Here is a 21,304-nt window from a genome sequence, read left to right as displayed (position 1 = left end):
TTTGACTGAATATTTTGTCTGTTATATTGAGGTTATATTGTACTAACTTACCTAACGTTAGAATAAATGAACATCCATACTGTTATAATTCAATGTACATACTTGGCAGCGGTGAGGGATGCTTGTAACACACAAAAATGACTAAAAGGATTCATCAGTTTCAAAAACATTTAATTTTTTTTTATATTAGAAGTCAAATGCCTAATTAAGTGATCAATTAAGCGCCCTGAAATAAGTGAGAGATGTGCAATGCTCTATCTTTTCATTTACATCAATAACATAAACTTCAATTATCATACTAAATCACAATAAAAAAGACACTGGCCATTAAGCCATTGAAGACGAATTTAAAAGGAGAAAAAAGTGGACCAACAACCAGATTGAATATTGTAGTCATTTTGACAAGATTTTACTAAAACTGCTACAATTTTTTATCAAATTAATTTCAATATTTTTTAAAACTTTATTATTAAGTATTGAAACACTTTTTACTTCTCTTAAAATTTATACTTCTCATTTTAAATTGTAGGATAAGAAATAAATATCTTAATTAGATAGAAATTTCTAAAAATAAAACATTTTTACCCAAGTACAAGGGGCGTCAAATTGGCGCTGATTGTTTCCAATGGGATTTAAAAATAAAATTTTACATTTTAGTATTCAATTTAACACAATTTTTTTAGTGGGTAACTTTCATCATCAACACTTAAGTAATTATTGGCTGTCTTTTGATTTTTTCTTGACAAATTTCAAAATACATACATCAATTGACTGCCGAAGTAATTTTGAACAAAATGAGTAAGTATTTTATATTCAAAAATATCTATAATCAAGCAACGATATTAATTCAGCACACTCGTGGGATACTATACATTTTATGCAATGTTCATTTTATTGTTCTGTTAATGTCTTCTTCCTCGTAAATAAAAATCCTTTCTCAAACAATTAGTAACGATTTCTGGCATCTGACCTGTTCCGTCAGTTCTTTTATTGCTGATTATACAATTAACCCTTGTGCACATATTGCTGAATTCCTCTGTTTCACCGTATTTTTCCAAGACAAAGCAGAATGTTTGAATGAACCATGATCCGCTTTTCGTATCTCGATATGAAATACATTCTGGTCCCGTGGCCCAGTAGCAGAATAAATCTGATCTCTCGGGCAGGAAAGATGGTGAGGGCAGTAAAGACGGACCATCAGTCTTCAAAGTGGGACTGGACAAGGAGACTGTCGGAGGACAATATACAATTTTCATCTGACGTTTTCCTTGGCAAGCTTGAATGATGATATTTTTCGGTTTACCAATCAGATTGGTTGCCGTATAGAATAACTTTTCTATACTTCTAACTTCTACTGGAATATTATCACTGCCAAACACGGTTCCTTCCTCGCCGTGCGATAAGATACAAAGGACAAAAGCACTGTCTGTTGGTTTCGTGTGATTATCGATAACGTATTTTATTTTGATTAAGATTTCTTTATGGTTCAGATTTTTGTAAACAATGGGTTCAAATCCATACATTTTCCAAACTTCAAAAAGTTTGTCTTTGTCAACATTTGAGCCCTCCCGATCCTCCAATGTGAGAGACGAATTGCCGCCTTTTGTCTTATCGAAATCGGTTTGGTTGATTATCAAAGCTATTCCCATATTATCTTTATCGATTATTTCGTAGACATCTCTACTTTTATGCTCGCTCAAATAAGAGAGAAGTTGCTTTACGCTCGGAATGACATTTTCTAATGCATTATTACAAGCATTTGTTGTTGATGGGCCGGGACTATTATGATTCACTTCAGTAGTTTTTAAATCGGTGTTAACCAACTTTTCAGAGTCATTTAAATTACTCCAATGAGCACCCAGGCGAAGTTTTTTAAGGACCGAAACAAGATTTTCCATTCGTGAAGGAGTTTTAATTTTTATTTCTTCTGATATCATTGATGGCTTCCAGGATCCGATTGTTATATATTTTATTTCAATTAATTTTAGTAAAAAGAGCTCCAAGAACTTTTTATCATTCTCATCAGTTTTGAAATGAGGGCATTTCTCATCTGTGACGACCGTTTCAATCAGCATCGTGGTGCTATCAATAGTCAGTGATTCGCATATTTTATACAACATCTTTTTTATAGGATGTATAAATGTAGATGTTTCAGAACATTTTGGCAGAAAATGATCATTTAAAGGTTCTAGTTGTAGCCCAAGTTTTTTTATATTGCTGAAAGCTTGAATGATCAAGAGGCCTTCCACTAATTTCTCTCTCCAAAATTTTCCATAACTGCAAGCCCACGGTTGTAGCAAGTTCATGTATGTTAATTCAGTAGAATTACCTCCTTCTTGAGCCTTCAAGGTCAAGGATAAAGCCTGCTGCGCTATGTGGACATCATCATACAACAGAAAGACTAAAGAAACCTTTTCGTATATTTCTAGGTCGTTCTCTAGGATATGGAGCACATCTAAAGCCAAGATAGATTCGTGGAATAAACTGTCAAAGGTGCCACAAGTCTGCAATGTGTTATAGGTCGCCATAGTATAATTATGATTCCGTATGGGCAATTATTGCTTATAAAGATCGCATTCTGGTGTTTAACGTATTCATATATTTTCGGAACTACCTATAAAATTATGATTTCACAAATCCAAAATACTACTAACGTCACCCCCTACTATCATAGACACATAGACTAATATTTTCTGACGTCGCCTCCATAGACAAGAGATAAGAGATCAGTACAGCGGGGGAATCAGTGCTGCCATATTTTCAAAATGGAAAGTACAACGCTTTAGCGGGTTTAGCCAATAGATGTACAGACCTCCAAAATTATAGTATTTATTTTGGGGAAATATTATAATATGCAGTTTATCAATATTTTTTTTATTTGTATTTATGAAATTCATACATGTTGTTTTCACTGCTATATTATTTTATGCAAGTTTACATATTATTATAAATAAGGCATCCACTCACGTGAATACTAAAAAAAAACGAGACTCAAAGAGAGAGAGAGAGGAGTCTAATCTCTTTGACGAGACTGAACTCCTAGTATCTAGCTACAGACCTACAAACTAGAATGAGATGGGGGAGCCACTGTCGAAAACTAACCAATCACGACTCTGATTTTCAAAAGACGTTTTTCAATGGCGTCCTATGGTAAAGTTCCTAGTCCATTTTTAGCCATTTTCCAGATAAATTTGTAGGTCTGTTATGTAATATTTCAATGGCGGTCGCTGACGGCACGACTGGAATCTCTGTTTCAAATCGTCCGCAACTGAAACCAAGGAGACGTGACATGCTAGTCTACCAGTCTCTCAGTTGCTAGTCACCCGTTAAACAGAGGCACCTATATCAGTAGATAAGTAGATTCGATGAAAAATCATACCGTCTTACCAAAATTGGTAGCATTGAACTGAAATAAAGAAGGAATCCAGGAAGTCCAGTCGTCAAAATTTTAAGATGGGCGAACCGATTTTTTATTAAAGTAGGTATTAAATTTAAATTATGTGGCAGATTAATTAAAGTATATGGCAGATGTTGGAAAATACTCCTGCCTGGATTATCGGATTAATCGCAACTTTTTACTTTTGACAGCTTGATTTTTTTATTCGTTCGTTGATCAGTAACAGATCATAGACAAATCGGAAGATTTATTGCCCTCGGACTTTTGGCTCGCCATGGAGCGCCTGCGTGGGGAATACGTAATCGTCGCTATATCTAAAGTCAGCTAAATTATTGGAAAACGTTAATTTGCGTTTTATGAATGTGGAACACAAAAAAACATAAAAAAGCAAAATGGTAGGTATAATAGTACCGTACATTTGATAATAATGTTTGCAAGTAACAGATAATAATATGCCATTGTTTCATAAATATCATTGATTTTTAAATGCTGTTTCTATGTATTTAATTTTGAGACAAGCATTTTTTGCCATTATACCTAGCTTTACATTTCTGGCATATTTAGTTAAAACGTAGCTGGCGAGTGGCGACACTTTTTCACCATAGATAACAAAAAACGAATTGAATTAGACATATTTTGTTTTGACATTTTGACGGCGTAGCCACAGTGACTTCTTTCGTGTTTTACAAAATATAACCAATATTGAAGAACATCACATAGATTACACTTTGCCCTGAGAAATAAGAGATTGTTTATTTCGGGTGTAATACATACGTCTATAGAGTATAGTCTGCATTTTCAGTATTTTTCAAATATAACCTCAATTCGAAACGAAATGGCATCTTTGAACCAATATTTACAAATTGTTGATCGAATATTTCGATCATGCCAAGGAGATGCTTTAGCAAAATTGATTTCCCTACGAGATGAGCATGTCCGGAACAGGAACTTACTTACCCCCGGTATGGAAACTATGATTGAAAATCATATGCCCATTCCTCTTGACGAAATAATAATATCTCATTTGAAGTGTGTTAAGGTGAGTTTGGTATTCAACTATATTGATATAAAATAAACTAGGTACTATGCGTGACCCGCATCACAGTCGGCCGGCAATATTCGAGTATTCGGATGTGATGACAAAAAGCATAAATCATTTTGTCACACCACCTTTCAGCTTTTGTACGTTACGTCTATCCAAGAGTGTATCTCTCTACCTTAAATTAATAGACGTAGTAATTAAATCAAAACTCGAAATGGACCAGAGCGCAGCTCCGGTTCGTGAAATCCTCAAGACGATCACTCCGTTTCGTGGTAAATTTATTAAGAAAATATTAATTTCATTTACTTACATCACTTAATTCCAATACATTTTTTCTTAAAGTTTCATATGTAATGCATGGTAGGTGTATAATGGAATAATCAAACACATTTGAATTTTTTCGGAAATTTATCATGTGCTTTGTTTCGTAAAAGTTTCTATTTTGGGCGCTGAATTAAAATAAAAGATAATTACTTATGTAAGTAGTACTAACTCCACAATATTCCAACATAGTTATATGGAATTAGTCTATATAATCATGTCTTTCCACAGAGTGAACACCATTTAAGTAAATAATAAATCTGATTGTAATATGTCAGATGTGACAAGTTAGGGGCCGTCCACATATGACATCACACGATTTTTGTTATCTTTTAACCCCCCCCCCCCATCGTCACGTTTTGTCACATAGCCTTTTACCCCCCTCTATATTATGTCACATTTTTAACACCCCCTCCCCCAAAACATTAAAAAAACAGTTTTTTTTTTAATATCTATCTGTAAATCCCCAATATTGTGTTTTCTGATCTATCCATATTTTTTGTTTACTTTGTGACATCACATTTTCTCGGATCCCCCCCCCCCTTGTCACAAATCATCACGTCATTATATCAGATTCCCCCCCCCCCCCCCAGAGTGTGATGTCATATATGGACGACCCATTAAATGATAAACTAATGTGAATCTGATACATATTGTGACAGTAAATATTCACCTGATGGAATCATAGGCACCGTTCGATACACCAAACTTGAAAAATGCTAAATATACCTATTTATAATATAATTGTGGTTCATACAGAATCAAACCCAAATGTGTCTAAATTATTAAAAATTCTATTCGGGTATTTATTTATTTGTAAACACCGCTCCTTAGAAAGAAAATATAGACGAATGAGTAATAGTAGATACTTAACAGGCAAAATATAATATGTAAAAAAATAAAAAGAAAAAGTTCTCAGCGTGTAATAAATCATGAAAAACAAGTTTAATATTATGTACACAGTAACAAAAAAACTTATTTATTGCACTGCTAGAATGCCTGAAAGGAGGTATTGAACATTTCAATAAAATAAAAATGAATCCTTGATGTTAGAGAATGAATAGAAAATTGGCTTTAAAAAAAATCGATAATCAATAATTGAAGGCAGTCAAATATTGAATTTACAGTTTTAAACATTACCAAAAGGTCAGCTATTTGACACCTTGATTTTACTGTGGATAGATGCTATCTCCAACAAATTTCCATAGACAGGATTCAGATAAACTGCCATGTTTAAAATTAATAAAACATGGAAATAATGTACGTTATGTGAACTTTATAATAAGGGAACCATTCCAGAAGTGGACGCACAAGAGAAATATATGAGTCTAATTGTTACGATTTTTCCAAATCCACTGTAGCACCGCATGATAAAACCAAGCGTTTTATTAGATTTGGAGGAAATAAGATTAATGTGTAAATTAAAAGTTAGATTCTGGTCAAAAATTATTTCTACGTCGTTTCTGTGACTGGCAATATAGGATTTTTATCAATGGAATAGATCAGGCTTCTATTACAGTGAAAGCTAATAGAAAGACATTTGTTGTTATTAAAATATAATCTGTTTACGGTACACCATTCTGCAATCTTTTGAGATTTTTTTGGATTATAAGAATATCGTTAAGACTAAAAATGTAATTGAAAATCTTGATGTCGTCAGCGAAAAGCAAAACAGGTAAAAATACAAATCAAATTTTATGAAATTGACTAATCAAACCAGACAAATAAATTAATAACATATCTGTACTAAATTCTTTTCAAAAAGTGATCTACTCATCAATCTCATCATACACAAACATTCACAATCTTGCAGTTATCTCCAATATCATTAAAATGGAATTTATTATTCTTGTTCTTGACGTGTATAATTAATATTTCCTGTTGCATACTTTTTTACTAGCATGTTTTACAAAACTAATACTTAGACTTGTTTTGTCATTACAGTTTTAGTACTCTTAGCTTTTACATTACTTGTGAAGCTACTTTGCATATATACTATGATGACTTTCTAGGTGGTGGGGTTAAGTCATTAATTATCAAATATATGTACAAGTATGTACCTACCTACATTCTCATATTATTATAGACACATTAGGTGCGAAGCTACTTATAATAATTTGATTTTATTAATGAGGAAATGAGTAATTTTTCAGAATAAATAATATGATTATTTGAGTCGTTACTTAATCACATCTAAAAATTGTGCTTAAAAATATAAACTTAATTAATAATAGTAATTATTATAGATTTACCATCATCAGTTTTGAACAACAACATACAACGAGCGTTTTTACTCACCGATGGGGACATTCTATTCGGTCCCTAGTATGCGTATAATAACGCTAATGCATTCACATGCTTTGTGGAAAGAAATTTGTACCGCAGCAACGGGATGGGACAGAGTGACCCCTATTAGCGAAAAATAGATGCCATAGCTTTCTTAATTTGTACATAGGTGTCACCGTGAAATAGGGTGTATTAAATTAATAAGTTATTTTAATACCGCGTAATTATTATTATATTATTACATAATTTACAATTATTGCTTTATTTTTTTGTATAACAATAATAAATATCTCTCTAAAATTGCGACGATGATAAAAATATCGGATGTTTTTTACGCATTCTCCACATGATAACGATGTGGGGATGGTCCCTATGAACCCTTAATGTAGAGCCGTCCCTGCTATTAGTATATAACCTAAGTAATTATCCACGTCTGTTTCCAAAATCACCCAAAATACGAGATTAAAAAAATACATCTCTACATGAAATTAATTCATAATATCCTCTGCGATCTTTCTATCAACAATTCAAGAATATTAATCAATAATTGTTATTGTGTGTTTAATTTTCAGGCACTCTATGAAAACGATTTCATGGAGGCGTACAAACATCAAAGCGCATGTATAACATTGCTCACTAAATTGTTACATATGCAAAAAGAAGAAAATTGGACCTTACCTCTGATGTACACAGTCTGCTTGGATTTACGATTAGTTGCTCAGCAATCAGAAAAACGTCTAGGTAAATTTCTTCAATATCATTATATTTTTTATTCTACTTTCTATTCTTCTCCATTGTATTGTTTTTCGCTGTTGAGGGTCATGATTCCATTTAAAGGCTCCCCGCTATCGTTGTCCGCATGGAGAATATTATCAAGAAACCTGCAGCGTCTTATCACCTGGTCGGACTATCGAGCAGTGACAAAGATTCAATACTAAACGGTTAATTAATGTTTACCTTGACCTTTAAAAAAATATTAACTTATGAGAATTTGATGAACACAATGCCACTGCCACGAATTGTCCGAATCGATTTATTTATTCACCCATTCGTAATGAAATTACAATGTGAGAAACTATCATGATCTTTAAATAGTGTAAAATTATGGTCCATAATCATAACTATTATTTAGTGCCACGCTTTGAGCAAATAAGAATGATTCTATACCAAAATGATATCTAAAATAAACTTAACATATTCATAATATGATTATTAATTTTCTTTACTATATTTCTTGATGTTCTAGTTAGAAAAAATAGCAATTATTTTGCTTATTACACTGTTTTCTAACATATGGAATTTTTAGATTGAGCCCAATATATCTAGTGCATGATACACATTTAAATTCAACATCTAAATATGTATCGTTATTGTTTTTGTTTACTATAATCATTTAGCTCCATCTGACATGCAGTCTTTTTCATCAATTTGGTGACCCCCCTCTTCCGTGTTGACCATGATGCTTTAATGCCTATCTTACAAAGTAAATAAAAAAGTGTAATCTCCATTATTGCTTCTTGATAGCATATTATGGACTTACACAGTGTAGAGGTTATTCACAGGATTCACCCGCCGCCACCGCCGGGCATGTCTAATAGCATTTTCTACAATACTGCTATCCAAAATTAAATCCTAGCAAGGGACAATTTAATTAAAGTGGAATTAACAAATATAACTTTCTTTGAAAACTATTATAATGGAGTTCTACCACGTAAACGCCAGTTCAAATAATTCACACTCGTGCTCCGAGGTTTATTTGCCATAGGCCATAAAACTGCCATAAAGATAAAAAAACACCTTGCATTAGTTTTACAGTTATTAAAAATTGTTTTCATAGAATGTACCATCATTATACAAGTAAATCTTGACGTTTAATCGAAAATAACAGTGAAAATCTAAGTAACCAATCAAGATGTCAATAGCCGGGTGCCATTTTCTTTTTATTTACAAACTTGCCAATGCATGAAGATAAATACTGTTTAATCTATTACTCCCCCTATTCTCTTCCTGATACCATTCTCTTGATGTAATTTCAGGACCTTCTCAAACGCCAGGCAGTATCTTAGAAAAGGCTGCCGAATGCCTGATGGGCTGCTTCAGAGTCTGCGCCGCCGACAATCGATCAGCTGACACGGAGACTAAAAGACTCGGAATGCTAACTTTGGTCAATCAACTGTTCAAAGTGTACTTTCGTATTAACAAACTGCACTTATGCAAACCGTTGATTAGGGCCATCGAATCGTCGGCTTTCAAAGATCAGTTTTCTCTGTCGCAGCAAATTACATATCGCTACTTTGTTGGCAGGAAGGCCATGTTCGATTCAAATTACAAATCTGCCGATGAATACTTGACGTACGCTTTTGAAAAGTGCCACAAGAGAAGCCTCAAAAATAAAAGACTGATTCTAATTTACCTAATTCCTGTAAAGATGTTGCTCGGGTTTATGCCATCGAGAAGAGTGTTGCAAAAGTATGACCTCTTGCAATTTGAGGAGCTCGTAGTGGCTGTTCGACAAGGAAATCTTAAAAAAATCGATGAGGTCATGGAGAAACACGAATCGTTCTTCATTAAAGCCGGGATATATTTGATCGTGGAGAAGATTAAAATACTTGCCTACAGGAATCTCTTCCGTAAAGTGTACTGGCTGCTCGGGAATACCCATCAGATCCCGGTGAGTTCCCTCAAAGCTGCATTGGAATTTACAGGACAGTTGGATGTAGACTTAGATGAAACACAGTGCATCGTAGCCAATCTCATTTATGATGGTAAAATTAAAGGTTACATTTCTTTTCAACACAGAAAAGTCGTCGTAAGCAAACAGAATCCGTTCCCTACTATAAGTAGTTTATCTTAGTTCAATACATTGTTTTCTTTTAATATATACGGAATGTTATACGAATCACTTTCATTCAATTCATTCAATTTTGTACATTTGCAAAATAAGTAAATGATAATTCATTAATTTTATTTTATATGAATAATAAACATCTTATAAGAAATTTGTGTATAATTATTACAAATACTGTATCTCATAACATAAATATAATGATTCTGATTTTTCAACACTACACAGATAATAATTTTTACCTTTTATTTTAAATTCTTCTATTCATTTATTTACACTTCATCAGACTTTCATAATTTTAGATAGACAGTTTAAAGGGGTAATTATCGGTAAGGACTAATCTGAGTAACAAATGCTTTCATATCATGAATATAATATAATTATTTCTATGGAAATTGAGTGTGCGCATTTGTGGGTCTATTCTATTAAGGATTATTTTAACACACTTCAATATGTAAACAAATTCTCTACATTGGTCCTCAAACAAAGAGAATTCTAATAAATTATTTGGAGCACAGATCATGCAGATATAGATTTAATCAAAGACAATGAATACATATTATTATGTACTAGTTGACATGAATTATTAATATTCAGTAGTATTTATAAACGATAAAGTTTCTAAGCAGACATCTTGAAACGCTTCAGAGGTTGCATCGTCAGCGGGCCGGATTGATTCTCACCAACTGAGTGCTCCCTAGACTTAACCCAGGGTGCTTGCTGAATGAACTGTAAATGAAGAGGTGGAAGTTATTCATTAGGTACCTACCTACTTAAAAAAATATTAATTACTACATAATATTATGTGTAGCCAGCGCTCGAACTGGAGCGCTTGATAATTTTACGAAAATATTATCATAGTCATTTAATTTTATATGTATTTAATAAAAATAAGTGTGTTAGATTTTTTGTTATATATATTATAGACAGTCAAATAATTTTTTCCACAAGACGGAGCGGGGCGATAGTTTTGGGGATTTTATGAACCGGAACAACGTCCCGGTCCATTTCGAGCCCTGTGTGTAGCATAATATTATGTACCTCCACAGAATAGAGATATTAACAGATTTTTATACAAAGAATGGTTGTTGGTTATTCGCCCAACCCATATGGTCCTTGCACTGGATCAAGCACACGTTGGGTAAGTACTTACATCGAGTTACACAAGACGCACAATGGTATGTATAAAGGACATAGAGAATATCAAAATTAAAGTGGACACATTAACAGAATAGGTCAGATGTGAACACAATAATGCAATGTAGATAGAGTTAATTTTCTAACCACCATACAATATAATATATGTACATACCATGTATGCTGTATGTGGCATAATGTGAACACAGCAGAATAGGAAAATAATGCTGTAAATGTGTGAAAACAGATTTCCAATATGCACGTTAATTGCAATGTGAGTGAGTTAATTTTGATCTTTATGGAGATCCAGACTTATTTATGAGTAGGATCATTCCTTTATTCTTCAGATGCTGTGATCATTAGCATGTCAATGTGTGTATTCCGTGTAAAATCTGCCTGATGGCAGTTGACACCTATTAAAACTTGACATAGCAAATGGAACGCCTCTGATAAGGGCAGTCACAAATACCTGTTTTATCCTAACATCAAATGGCAAATGGAGGTAACCACACAGATTGTAGAACATTATACCAGTCGGTTCTTGACAGGTCACAGTAGTTTCGCATCAAGGATCTTCAAGTTTGGTCTTGTGTTGCTGTTAGATTGCCTGTTGCAAGGTGCCAACCATATCCTTTGGGAATGTCCTAAAATCTGTATCAAAGCCGAGAAGAGCTATTCAAGCAGATTTTGGGCTGTCCAGGACAACTTTAATGCTGTCTTGCGTTGCCATTTGTTGAGTGAGAAGATCTCATCACTTAGTTGGCTCAATCAGGTTTGTTTTTTTCCCCATGCAATTGTAATTATTACATTCAATCTTGGGTAATTGCTTCTGAGACATTCCCAGACCTAATATGCCTCATTATTTGGATATACCCGATGTAAGAAGCGGGTGTAAAGTATTGACCAAGACAGGAGGTGGATTTATTGGAATGACTTAGTATGTAAATTTAAAATTTCTAAGTAACATTGATCAGTACTTTTGCATGTTGATATTTTTCTTATTTCAATTGCCTGTTTTGCTAGGAAACAACATTTGAAACTCATTTGTTGGATGTCCATTGATCCCCTAATATGCATTTATATTGTGCACACAGTGAACAAGTGGTAAAATGCTAATTCGAATTTTGTGGCTGGTAAGTTCACATATAATTTATAATTCAATGTGTGTTAGGAACCAAAGCATATACCTAATAGCGTTGTGGGTCCCAGGTTCGAATCATGGGTCTGGCAAACACACATAGTTGACATAATTGTTTTTCAATTTGTGTTTGAGTCAGGGTCGACCTAATAGGTTGAGCAAGTGGCTGACATCCATGTCTCGTAAACACAAAACCTGTATTCAGTGGAGGCCCATATTATGATCTTATTAGGATCTGACATGGTCAAAAAAAAAACATTTCTCATAAAAAAATATGTTAAGAAACCTCTTCGTGAGATCTTCACTATTTTTATAAAAAATGTGATAATGAGTCTTAGAGCGCGATGCAGTACCATACTTAGGCGCGTAAGTCCCTAAGATACGCGCTTAACTTTAGGGGACCGATTTCGACGACCTAAGTTCAGTGAGAAAAATATATATAATTCTTATTAGAATGCCTAAGTGGAAGAGAGATAGAATATGTGACGTGTTTTTCTTGTTAGAATGGCTGCTTAACGTCAACGGTTCTGCATCGCGCTCTTATACAATCAATTATTGTCCTTACTTTGTTTGGAGCATTCTTGGTTTTTTCAACTTCTCCCTTATAAGCTGCCAACATCCCAGCCTTCATCACAGCGTGATCAGTTGGACCCAACTCTAGAAGCTGTCGAAGCATTCTGGATTAAAAATAACTCAATTATATTTTACTGTTATCTAGCTTTACTGCAAACAACAGTCGTTTGTGGTGTCAATGATAAATATTACAAATTTCATAAGGATAAAAATTTATTAACTGCAATTATATGCATCAGGTGAGAGGTTTTTGAAGTGTTAAACCCAGCATCCTGGGGAACTATAGGAAATCCGTCAATTTTAATAATCACAGGAAATCTTCAGTGCATAATCAGAATGATAAATTCATATGATGTGGTGACTGTTTTTTTCAGGGCGTAACCAAATTCATTGTATAATTTACATGGAAGCACTCACATAAAAAAATCTAAGCCTTCCAATGAATGCAGTCTTGAACGATAACAAATGCTTTCCCGCTGTCTGTGACACATGAGGACAGCGGTGTTTAGTTTAATATTTGATAACAAGATTTAAGAAACTGTGGTGAACATCAGACTCAACCATCCACTAATTGGTCTAATTGGTATTGTTTTAGCGTTTTAGGGAACCAAATTTTCATAATACACAAAGGGCGCTATAAAATAAATGGGTTATTTAAATTTATGGATTTGTTAAAAAAAAATCCTTTTATTAATTGGCATAAAAATCTAAAAAAAATCACTGACTAAAAAAAAGAAAGTAAATAAATATTTTTGTTCAGTAATAATTATTATTACTTGTTGCCTGGCGGTAAAGATACACCGCCGCCGCCTAGCCCAACTCGTGCAGCGGAGACCAGCTCTGGATGTTCTGTCAATGTGTCAGTCAGCGATTCTATCAGTACATCTGTAGGAAGATAAATTGACATGATAGATGTAACTGTAAAATGATCAAATCTATTAATTAATATTGTAACAATATATTGTTTATCTTTTACAGGAGTTTCTATTGCAAAATTTATTCAAATAGGTACCTACTTATTCTTTACTCATTCTATACATAAATTTATTAATGTAACATCGTAATGCAACCAGTTGTTGGGATCATCGAACCGTACGACTTGATCACCACAAAGGCCAATTTTATTGCACTTAGAAAATTTGCGGCGTCACACTGCCAACGTGGAGATCTCTTCACTTAGAATGTTCGGCAGTTTTGTATTAGCTTTAATTTGTTACTTACTACAATTATTAATATTGCCTCTGCGTGCTCATCTTTCCCATGGGTACCTTAACTTAAATTCATGTAAATTCAGTCAAAGCACATTTGAGTGCATGGCGACCTTAGTCTTGGGAAACTGCTCCTGAGACATTCCCAGTTATAAAAAAAATGATGCTTCACACCCAAACGTAGGGTCCCGTTATATCCCCGATTAAGACCAGGTGTGGTTTGGTGTGGCCATTAACTTCAATGTGCATTTCGATGTAATTAAACGGTTTAATAAATTTTCTTGCAATAATATCTTTAATGGTGTAACTGTCAAATAATATTTTAATTCTAACTGTTATTTGTCATTACTTAACATTCTCGTACACGTAGGTCGTAGAGTAACCACAGTGGTAAAAGGTCTTTAAACCATAGTTCCTTAACGGGTGGTCCGCGAAGGTTTGTGGGCCGCAAACATTTTCTGCTGTTCAAAAATAGTTACCTAGAAACCCAACATTTGAAGTGGGGTTGTATTATATTTTGACAATTGTTTAAAAAATAGTGTAAATGTAAATATTTATTATTTTATTCCAATGCTGATGGTCCGCAAAACATTTTTTGATTTTTTTGTGGTCCGCGGATGAAAAAAGGTTAAGAAACATTGCCTTAAACTATAGATATCTTACTTATTATAATGCATATAAACACCAGATTTTAGCTATTACTATTATTTAGAAACTTCAGCTGACGACAAACATGCGAGTTGCATTGCTAAACGATCCATCTGCCGAAAATTTCTCCAAGCAATTGCTGACTATCGGTAACGGCCGATGAATCGAACGGATTGATTTCGTTTTCGCTGAATTTTTGCAATTTCGTCTTAACTAAGGACGAACTCATCAACAAAGTGTTACCGAACATCATTGCTAACCACAAAAATCACAATTGGTTGAGTGAACGAGCATTCTTGCGGCAAAGAACAAAGATGTGGATCGCTTAAACTTCACAATTCAAAATCAAATCGTTGGTCCACTGCATTTCTTCAAATCTATCGACTGTGTAACAAACGAAGACGAAGCTGTCTACTGATTCAAGACTGAATTTTTAAACTCATTGGATCTGCCTGACTTGCCACCGCACAATTTACAACTGAAGGTTATACGTAGCATGGTCATGTGTCGGCAAACCATCTGCTTTATTCGTTTTCGTCCCTTTTGCACATTTATTGAACTTATTCATTTTGAGTATTCATTTTAACTTAATAAAAAACTGAATTTAATTCTGATATTATTCTGATTATTGATTCTGAGGCGGTACGAAGTTCGCCAGGTCAGCTAGTATATACATATAAATAGTATACAGGAGAACAGTAGGTACCTATATTATATTTAGGTTTAATAGATATGCAGATATTTTATTAAGTATTACCCAAAACTTTCTTCTCCAAGGCTCTAGAAATACGTCCTTGTTCAGCCTCTGACTCCAAAAAGTTAGTGAATTTCTGTAATGCCAACTGCGCTTCTGATGAACCACGGGCCAAAGATTGCGTGAACATAACCTACAAATACAAGTACAAATATTTATATATATATTATAGCAGTGGCGAAGGGCGACTTTTGGAAAGAAGTACGCTGTGGAGATCAGAGAAAAAGAGCACACTTGTCAGGTAACTTACGGGAAATAAGAAGATAATACTTACGATATTACAACTGATGAATAGGTGCACACTAATGACAACGACACACACTTGTCATAGGTTTCACCGCTGAATCTGTCAAATTATTTAAATCACTTATGGCAGTAGAATTCCACGCAGACTTTTCTTTAGCAAACAATACGCATCGCCAACAAAAAAGTTTGTTTAATGTATAACTGCCAGTTAAAAACAAATATTTATCATATAAATTGTTGTGAAAATGTCTAAAATAAGTTTTTTTTGCTGTATTCAAATCTAAATGAACCCTTGGAAGGAACGTCAAACTCGGGAATGATTTTTTTTAAATGCAATCGTTCGCACATCTTCGATCGGGACACTAGACAATTTAATAAATACTTATATATTTAAAGCACTGGCGAATGATTTCGGTACAATATGAGATAATTTATCCACATTCAAAACACAGTAACACACTGAATTTTGTATTATAAAATAAAACTTTATCACCGCTTTGAAATGTCAATATGACATGAACTGTGAATAGCATGTTATGTTTGTTTATGACTGAAGTAACCTAAATAATAATCGCGAATTAATACAATATTTATTTTTAATAACAATTTATAAATTATATGTGATCGAACACAATAGTTTTTTTTTTTTAATCATCCTTATTATTTATTATTTGCTTAAAAAGATAATCATAGACAATAAACAAATCAACATAGCGCGTAAGCTTGTCCTTTAACGCTTCCAAGTCTGGAACAAAAACGCAGACATGTATGAAGTTGGCAACTGAATTGTGGTAGAAAATTCGGCTTCGATTATGATCGACATAATTCTAAAAATAGCACTCACGTTGTGACGTTCCGTCATTTATTTTTGATTCAAAACTTGACTAAATTAAACGCTCTACTTCTAAATACCGATGATAGATGACAATCAATATTTTTATTATAACCTAGTCCTAGACAATATAGATATTTATTTATTTAAATTAAATACTTGAAAATAGAAGGTATGCTTTAAATAATCGCTTAGTATGGAGCCTTCGCCACTGTATTATAGGTATATACATTATATAATTTTATTCACTCATCATAATATATGATATTAGCTAAATAATAAATATTTTACATAATATGGAATAAACTTAACTAATCATTAATAATTATATCAGGTAATTTCAATAATTAGAATGAAACATTGTATTATTAATGTAGGTATCTATAAAAATATTTAAACTTACAATTAAAGAAAAATGTCTAATATTGTTGCATATTTTTTTAACAATATTGATAGTAGTGAGTAGGTACCATAAACGAAGATATGTTTTTTTAATATATTATGACATATTTCTTATTGTTCTTAGATACCTACTCATACTTATTAGTGAATAATAAATTATTGTATAATTAACTGAATGCCTGGTAATTACATCACTAGATGTCTCTAGCATGTTGAGTTGTCTCCCAGTGTTCTCTTATTCGAATGAAGAAAACAAAACAATATTACTTATATATAGGTACCTATATCATTTTTTATTTAGTTTGAAAAATTATGTTGAAATACCTTGGCGAGTTGATAGATGACTTCTTCCAGTGAGTATTCAGTGTAAAGGAAATCTGCAACTCGTAGTCTTTCCAAGAGTTCTTCATAATCCTCTTCAGAAATTGTCGGTGTAGACTCTCTTTCATACGGTTCCACAGGCACTTAAAATAATAACGGCCACATTAATTCAGTTTCCGCTTCAAAATAGAGCATATGGATCTCAAAATTAATATGAGAAGTATCAGAATATTCGTTCAACTCACTGGTGAACATTTCTGACATGGAAGCCAAATAAAAATGGTAATTTTAAAGAGAAATAGCAAAAACATTATTAAAATTGAATTGCAAAAAAATCAGGGAACTATCTGCTATAATAGCACAAATAACATAACTTGTCACTTCGGGAATACAAAATATCATCGTAGCTTTTCTTCTACAGATTGTTCGACATAACATTTTATGGACGTCAAAAATAAGATAAGTACTATATTATTTGAAAGTTCATATAGTATTTTATTATTTGTATGCCCTCATCGTGAACTAGAGATACAATATTCGTTTCGGTAAGAGACATGCCATAAAAAATTGATTATATGGTAACAGCCACATTCCAACAGGTGTCCAGTTTGTCATCAAAAAATTTCATATTTCCACTCAAACACACAAATCACTTTACATTTTTTACAAATAATTCAGCATTGCAAATCACTTACAACTTCAGCAACTGTGAAACTAATACTGATCGACTAGCACATGGCACTCAAAAACAATTATCGTAATTCGAGAGTGAGAGATGAGTGACTTGGGGCAACTCACACCTCCACCATTTTTTTTATGCAGGAGTAACACGCGTTATGATAATGCAATTATTAAAAAGATGACTTAATAAAATTATGCGATCGACCATGAAAAGCTTCAAGATCGATTAGTCGATTGCGATCAACAGTGTAACCCTGGATCCAAACAAAAATATTGATTGAAAAAACATGTAAATTTGTCCCAGTACCAGGGAAAATACATATCTCCAATTTATATACTTACTACTGTTTGATGCATATTTGTAACTGCTCTGCACTAGATTATCTTGAATGCTTTTTTTGTAAATATTCTGTCTCAGATCTGGAAGGCTGAATGGCAACTGCGGAATACTTGACGGCATTCCCAGATTGTTATTTCTTTCGAATGTTCCAGTGGTGATGGCTTTAAGCATGTTTTCATGGTTGAACTTTCCAATTGCCAATGGTATTCTTTGACTATCAAAGCTGGATGGGAGGTTGTTCAAAGTCTGAAATTTGAAAAACAAGTAAACTTCAGATCAGGCATGTCCAATGCGTCGATCGCAAGATGGATTTTGGACGATCGCACCATAGGAATTGGCTAGTGAAAATTTAAAAAGTGTGGGGGTACGTTTAGTTACAATATAATTTCATTTCATTGAGACTTTGATGCGGAAGCAAGCATTAACTATAAATATTTTTCTTTTTCATGTTTTTAGATAGGTATTTACATATTTATTAATTAAAACACTTAAAACATATAAATTAGGTACTTAAAAAGTCCTCAAGTTGCAAGTTTCATATTTTTCCGCTGTCAATTGGTGTCATAGTGTTATTATAATATTACATTATTTATTTTATTACGTTTTATCAAAAAAATAATGAATTCATTTATCCAGATCGGAGTACTAACCTTACTTAACTGCATTTGTATATTGTCTTGAAGTTGTTTGTCCTGCTGCATTCTATCCTCATTTGCAATCTTCAATCTTTGCTGAGCATAATGAGTTTGCAAATATTCAATGTTATATTTAATTTCCTGGAGGAATGCTATTGCGTCTTCTCTGGTCATCTGGAAGTAGTGTACGTACATTATTTCATTGTTTTGAATTTAGGACATGAGTATACAAAAGCTCACACGTGCGTAGTGTATTTTTACTATGTAAACCTGTCACTAATCTCTTAAATTATTCCAACTCTTATAGCAGCTTAAAATGCAAGTGACCTCAGGACATTTTTTGATTTTTTTGATCGATTGTAATTATCACATAACTGATTTGCAAAAAATTGCAAAGCCAGTTGTTAGAGATCAAGCTTTTGAACCTGGAATTTGTTTATGACTTCATGAAAATCAAAATGATATGTTCGTTTCGGTTACGTGACTTAAGTTTATCACATATTCTCCACACTCAAGAGTTAAATCTTGCTACGTACTACCACACCCAGACGTAACACGATATCCATTATTTCTGTGTTCCCTGCTTAATACTTATACAAAAATGCTCTCTCTCCTATATTATAGCTCTAGCCTATATCTACCTCAAAGAGAGATGATTTTTGTTTAGATTAGTGACACTTTGTGTCTCATAAAACAAGAGTAATAATTATTGACTGATGGTCCATATATTTGGTTGGTTACTATGTAATGAATTTGTAAACCAGCGGCAAGGCACACCTACTATGTTTCTGATGTTGAATATCTCAAAAATTAAATGATTTTTTAAAAAACATAAAATTCAATAATATGTCACTAGGGATGTGCATTAGGAGATACCTAGTACCTATATTTAAAATTACAATGAAGCGCATTTGAAAAATAGCCCTTCCTAGTTTCTAAATAAGTTTGAACAGCCTTATTATTATATGATTATAGATATCCCACGTTTCTTCCAGATTGTAATATAATATTCCAGATATAAATATCAAATAAAGAAATGCCATATCATATTATTTTGGTACCTAATTTATAATTATAGTATTTACCAATCCGTCTTGAAGGAATTCTTCGATTGCCAGAGTGACTCCTTTCTCATCTCCTGTCCAAAATATGTATTCGGCCATGTCCAGCGGTGAATATTGAACCCCTGAATAAGATGAAAAGTGGTCCATCTGTCAACAAAAATCAGAATTATTAAATAAAACAATGAACTAATAAATATTTTGGAATTATTATGTAAAGTAATATCTTATTTGTGTTTTCATGTTTGATTGGACTGTTTTCAGATATCTATGAAAATTATTATTTAGGTATAGGTATGTACTTATATTTTTATACCTATTATGTAAATAGGTAGGTAGGTAAAAACCATATATTATTCAGAAACACCTCAGATACATCATACCAATTATAAAATAAATCTTGAAAAAAAATAGCATAAACTGAACCCGTATCTATCGGATTCCAGTCAGTGTGCTTTACCAATTTACCACCTGCACCCTACCCAATTACAACGAAATTAACTAATATTTCTCGATTCTCAAATTTTGCTAATATTTGCGACTGGCTTTTGTGGTTTGAATTTATGTAGGCCTTCTTCGTGCCATCCCCTAGAGGTCGGCCACCATCAAGGCGATCTTAGATTTGTCGTCTGCTACCCGGAACAGTTCAATGGAGCTGCACTCGTACCAATCACGGAGGTTCTTAAGCCACGAAATGCGGCACCGTCCTCTGCTACGCTTACCATTGATCTTTCCTTGAATGACAAGTTGGGGAATGCTGTACTTTTGTCCTCCCATAATGTGGCCGAGGTACTGTCGTTTCCTGGTTTTGATACTACGTAGAACTTCTTGGTCCTTCCCCATTCGATTGAGAACTTCAACATTTTGTCACCCGGTCAGTCCAAGAAATTTTGAGAAGGCGTCTATACAGCCACATCTCGAAAGCTTCGAGTCTCCGTGACATCTCTTGGTTTAGCGTCTATACTTCCATACCATAGAAAAGAATTGAGAGAACATAACAACGTAGCATAAGCAGTCTTAGACCTAGGTTAAGGTCTCGATTGCTAAGGAGGCGTCTCATTTTGAGAAAGGCACTCCTTGCGATCTCAATTCTAGTTTTTATTTCCTGAGACTGGTCCCATTTCTCATTGACCCATATATCCACTCAATAATGGGTAGTACCTACCTACTTACCTTGATTCATAGCCAGTGTCAAGATCTCTCCAAATTTTAGACTTAATGTACTTGCATTTACCAACAGTTTATTGAACTGTTTTTATTCAACAAATAATTCACAAGACTTAAAAATGTAACAATGTAACGTAATTCGGGAACACTTCAGAAATATACCTACCTATTAGATAAAATCTTGACAAAATGCCTTTATAACACCAACTTTCATGAAGAAGAATGATTATTGATTGTACAATGATTTTAATGTACTTTTCCTATCTCTTG

General features: G+C 33.4%; 3 protein-coding genes across 3 annotated transcripts in view; 1 reads left to right on the top strand and 2 right to left on the bottom strand.

The window, feature by feature from the left end:
* Window positions 1–154: 154 nt before the first annotated feature.
* On the bottom strand, window positions 155–2,676 carry LOC147079191 (caspase-8-like). Its single transcript, XM_085954457.1, has one exon. It carries the CDS (start codon window positions 2,526–2,528, stop codon window positions 903–905), a length of 1,626 nt encoding a protein of 541 aa, XP_085810583.1. The 5' UTR covers window positions 2,529–2,676; the 3' UTR covers window positions 155–902.
* Window positions 2,677–3,998: 1,322 nt separating this feature from the next.
* PCID2 (PCI domain-containing protein 2) lies at window positions 3,999–10,045 on the top strand. The gene is made up of 3 exons (XM_085954080.1): window positions 3,999–4,436; window positions 7,619–7,787; window positions 9,083–10,045. Exons 1-3 carry the CDS (start codon window positions 4,233–4,235, stop codon window positions 9,898–9,900), a joined length of 1,191 nt encoding a protein of 396 aa, XP_085810206.1. The 5' UTR covers window positions 3,999–4,232; the 3' UTR covers window positions 9,901–10,045.
* LOC147079189 (uncharacterized) overlaps window positions 10,031–21,304 on the bottom strand; it is a 174,168-nt gene continuing 162,894 nt past the window's right edge. Inside the window, exons 8-15 of the mRNA XM_085954066.1 lie at window positions 19,892–20,017; window positions 18,822–18,980; window positions 18,174–18,417; window positions 17,154–17,293; window positions 15,353–15,482; window positions 13,516–13,624; window positions 12,732–12,843; window positions 10,031–10,620 (exon numbers count right to left, since the gene is read on the bottom strand). Of these exons, the coding sequence (XP_085810192.1) occupies window positions 10,513–10,620; window positions 12,732–12,843; window positions 13,516–13,624; window positions 15,353–15,482; window positions 17,154–17,293; window positions 18,174–18,417; window positions 18,822–18,980; window positions 19,892–20,017 (1,128 nt within the window). The 3' untranslated portion in view covers window positions 10,031–10,512. The remainder of the gene's footprint in view (window positions 10,621–12,731; window positions 12,844–13,515; window positions 13,625–15,352; window positions 15,483–17,153; window positions 17,294–18,173; window positions 18,418–18,821; window positions 18,981–19,891; window positions 20,018–21,304) is intronic.

This window comes from Rhyacophila brunnea, unplaced genomic scaffold, assembly GCF_057557595.1.
Source record: "Rhyacophila brunnea isolate RB1 unplaced genomic scaffold, BYU_Rbru_1.0 scaffold_10, whole genome shotgun sequence".
Taxonomy (NCBI): Eukaryota; Metazoa; Arthropoda; class Insecta; order Trichoptera; family Rhyacophilidae; genus Rhyacophila; species Rhyacophila brunnea.
Note: the sequence above shows the minus strand (reverse complement) of the source record. Positions and strands in the feature narration are given on the sequence as shown.

Coding starts and splice junctions, on each gene's coding strand:
- PCID2 (XM_085954080.1), top strand. CDS start 4,233: ATGGCATCTTTGAACCAATATTTACAAATTGTTGATCGAATATTTCGA. Junction 4,437..7,618: donor CTCATTTGAAGTGTGTTAAG/GTGAGTTTGGTA, acceptor TTTAATTTTCAG/GCACTCTATGAAAACGATTT. Junction 7,788..9,082: donor GCAATCAGAAAAACGTCTAG/GTAAATTTCTTC, acceptor ATGTAATTTCAG/GACCTTCTCAAACGCCAGGC.
- LOC147079191 (XM_085954457.1), bottom strand. CDS start 2,528: ATGGCGACCTATAACACATTGCAGACTTGTGGCACCTTTGACAGTTTA.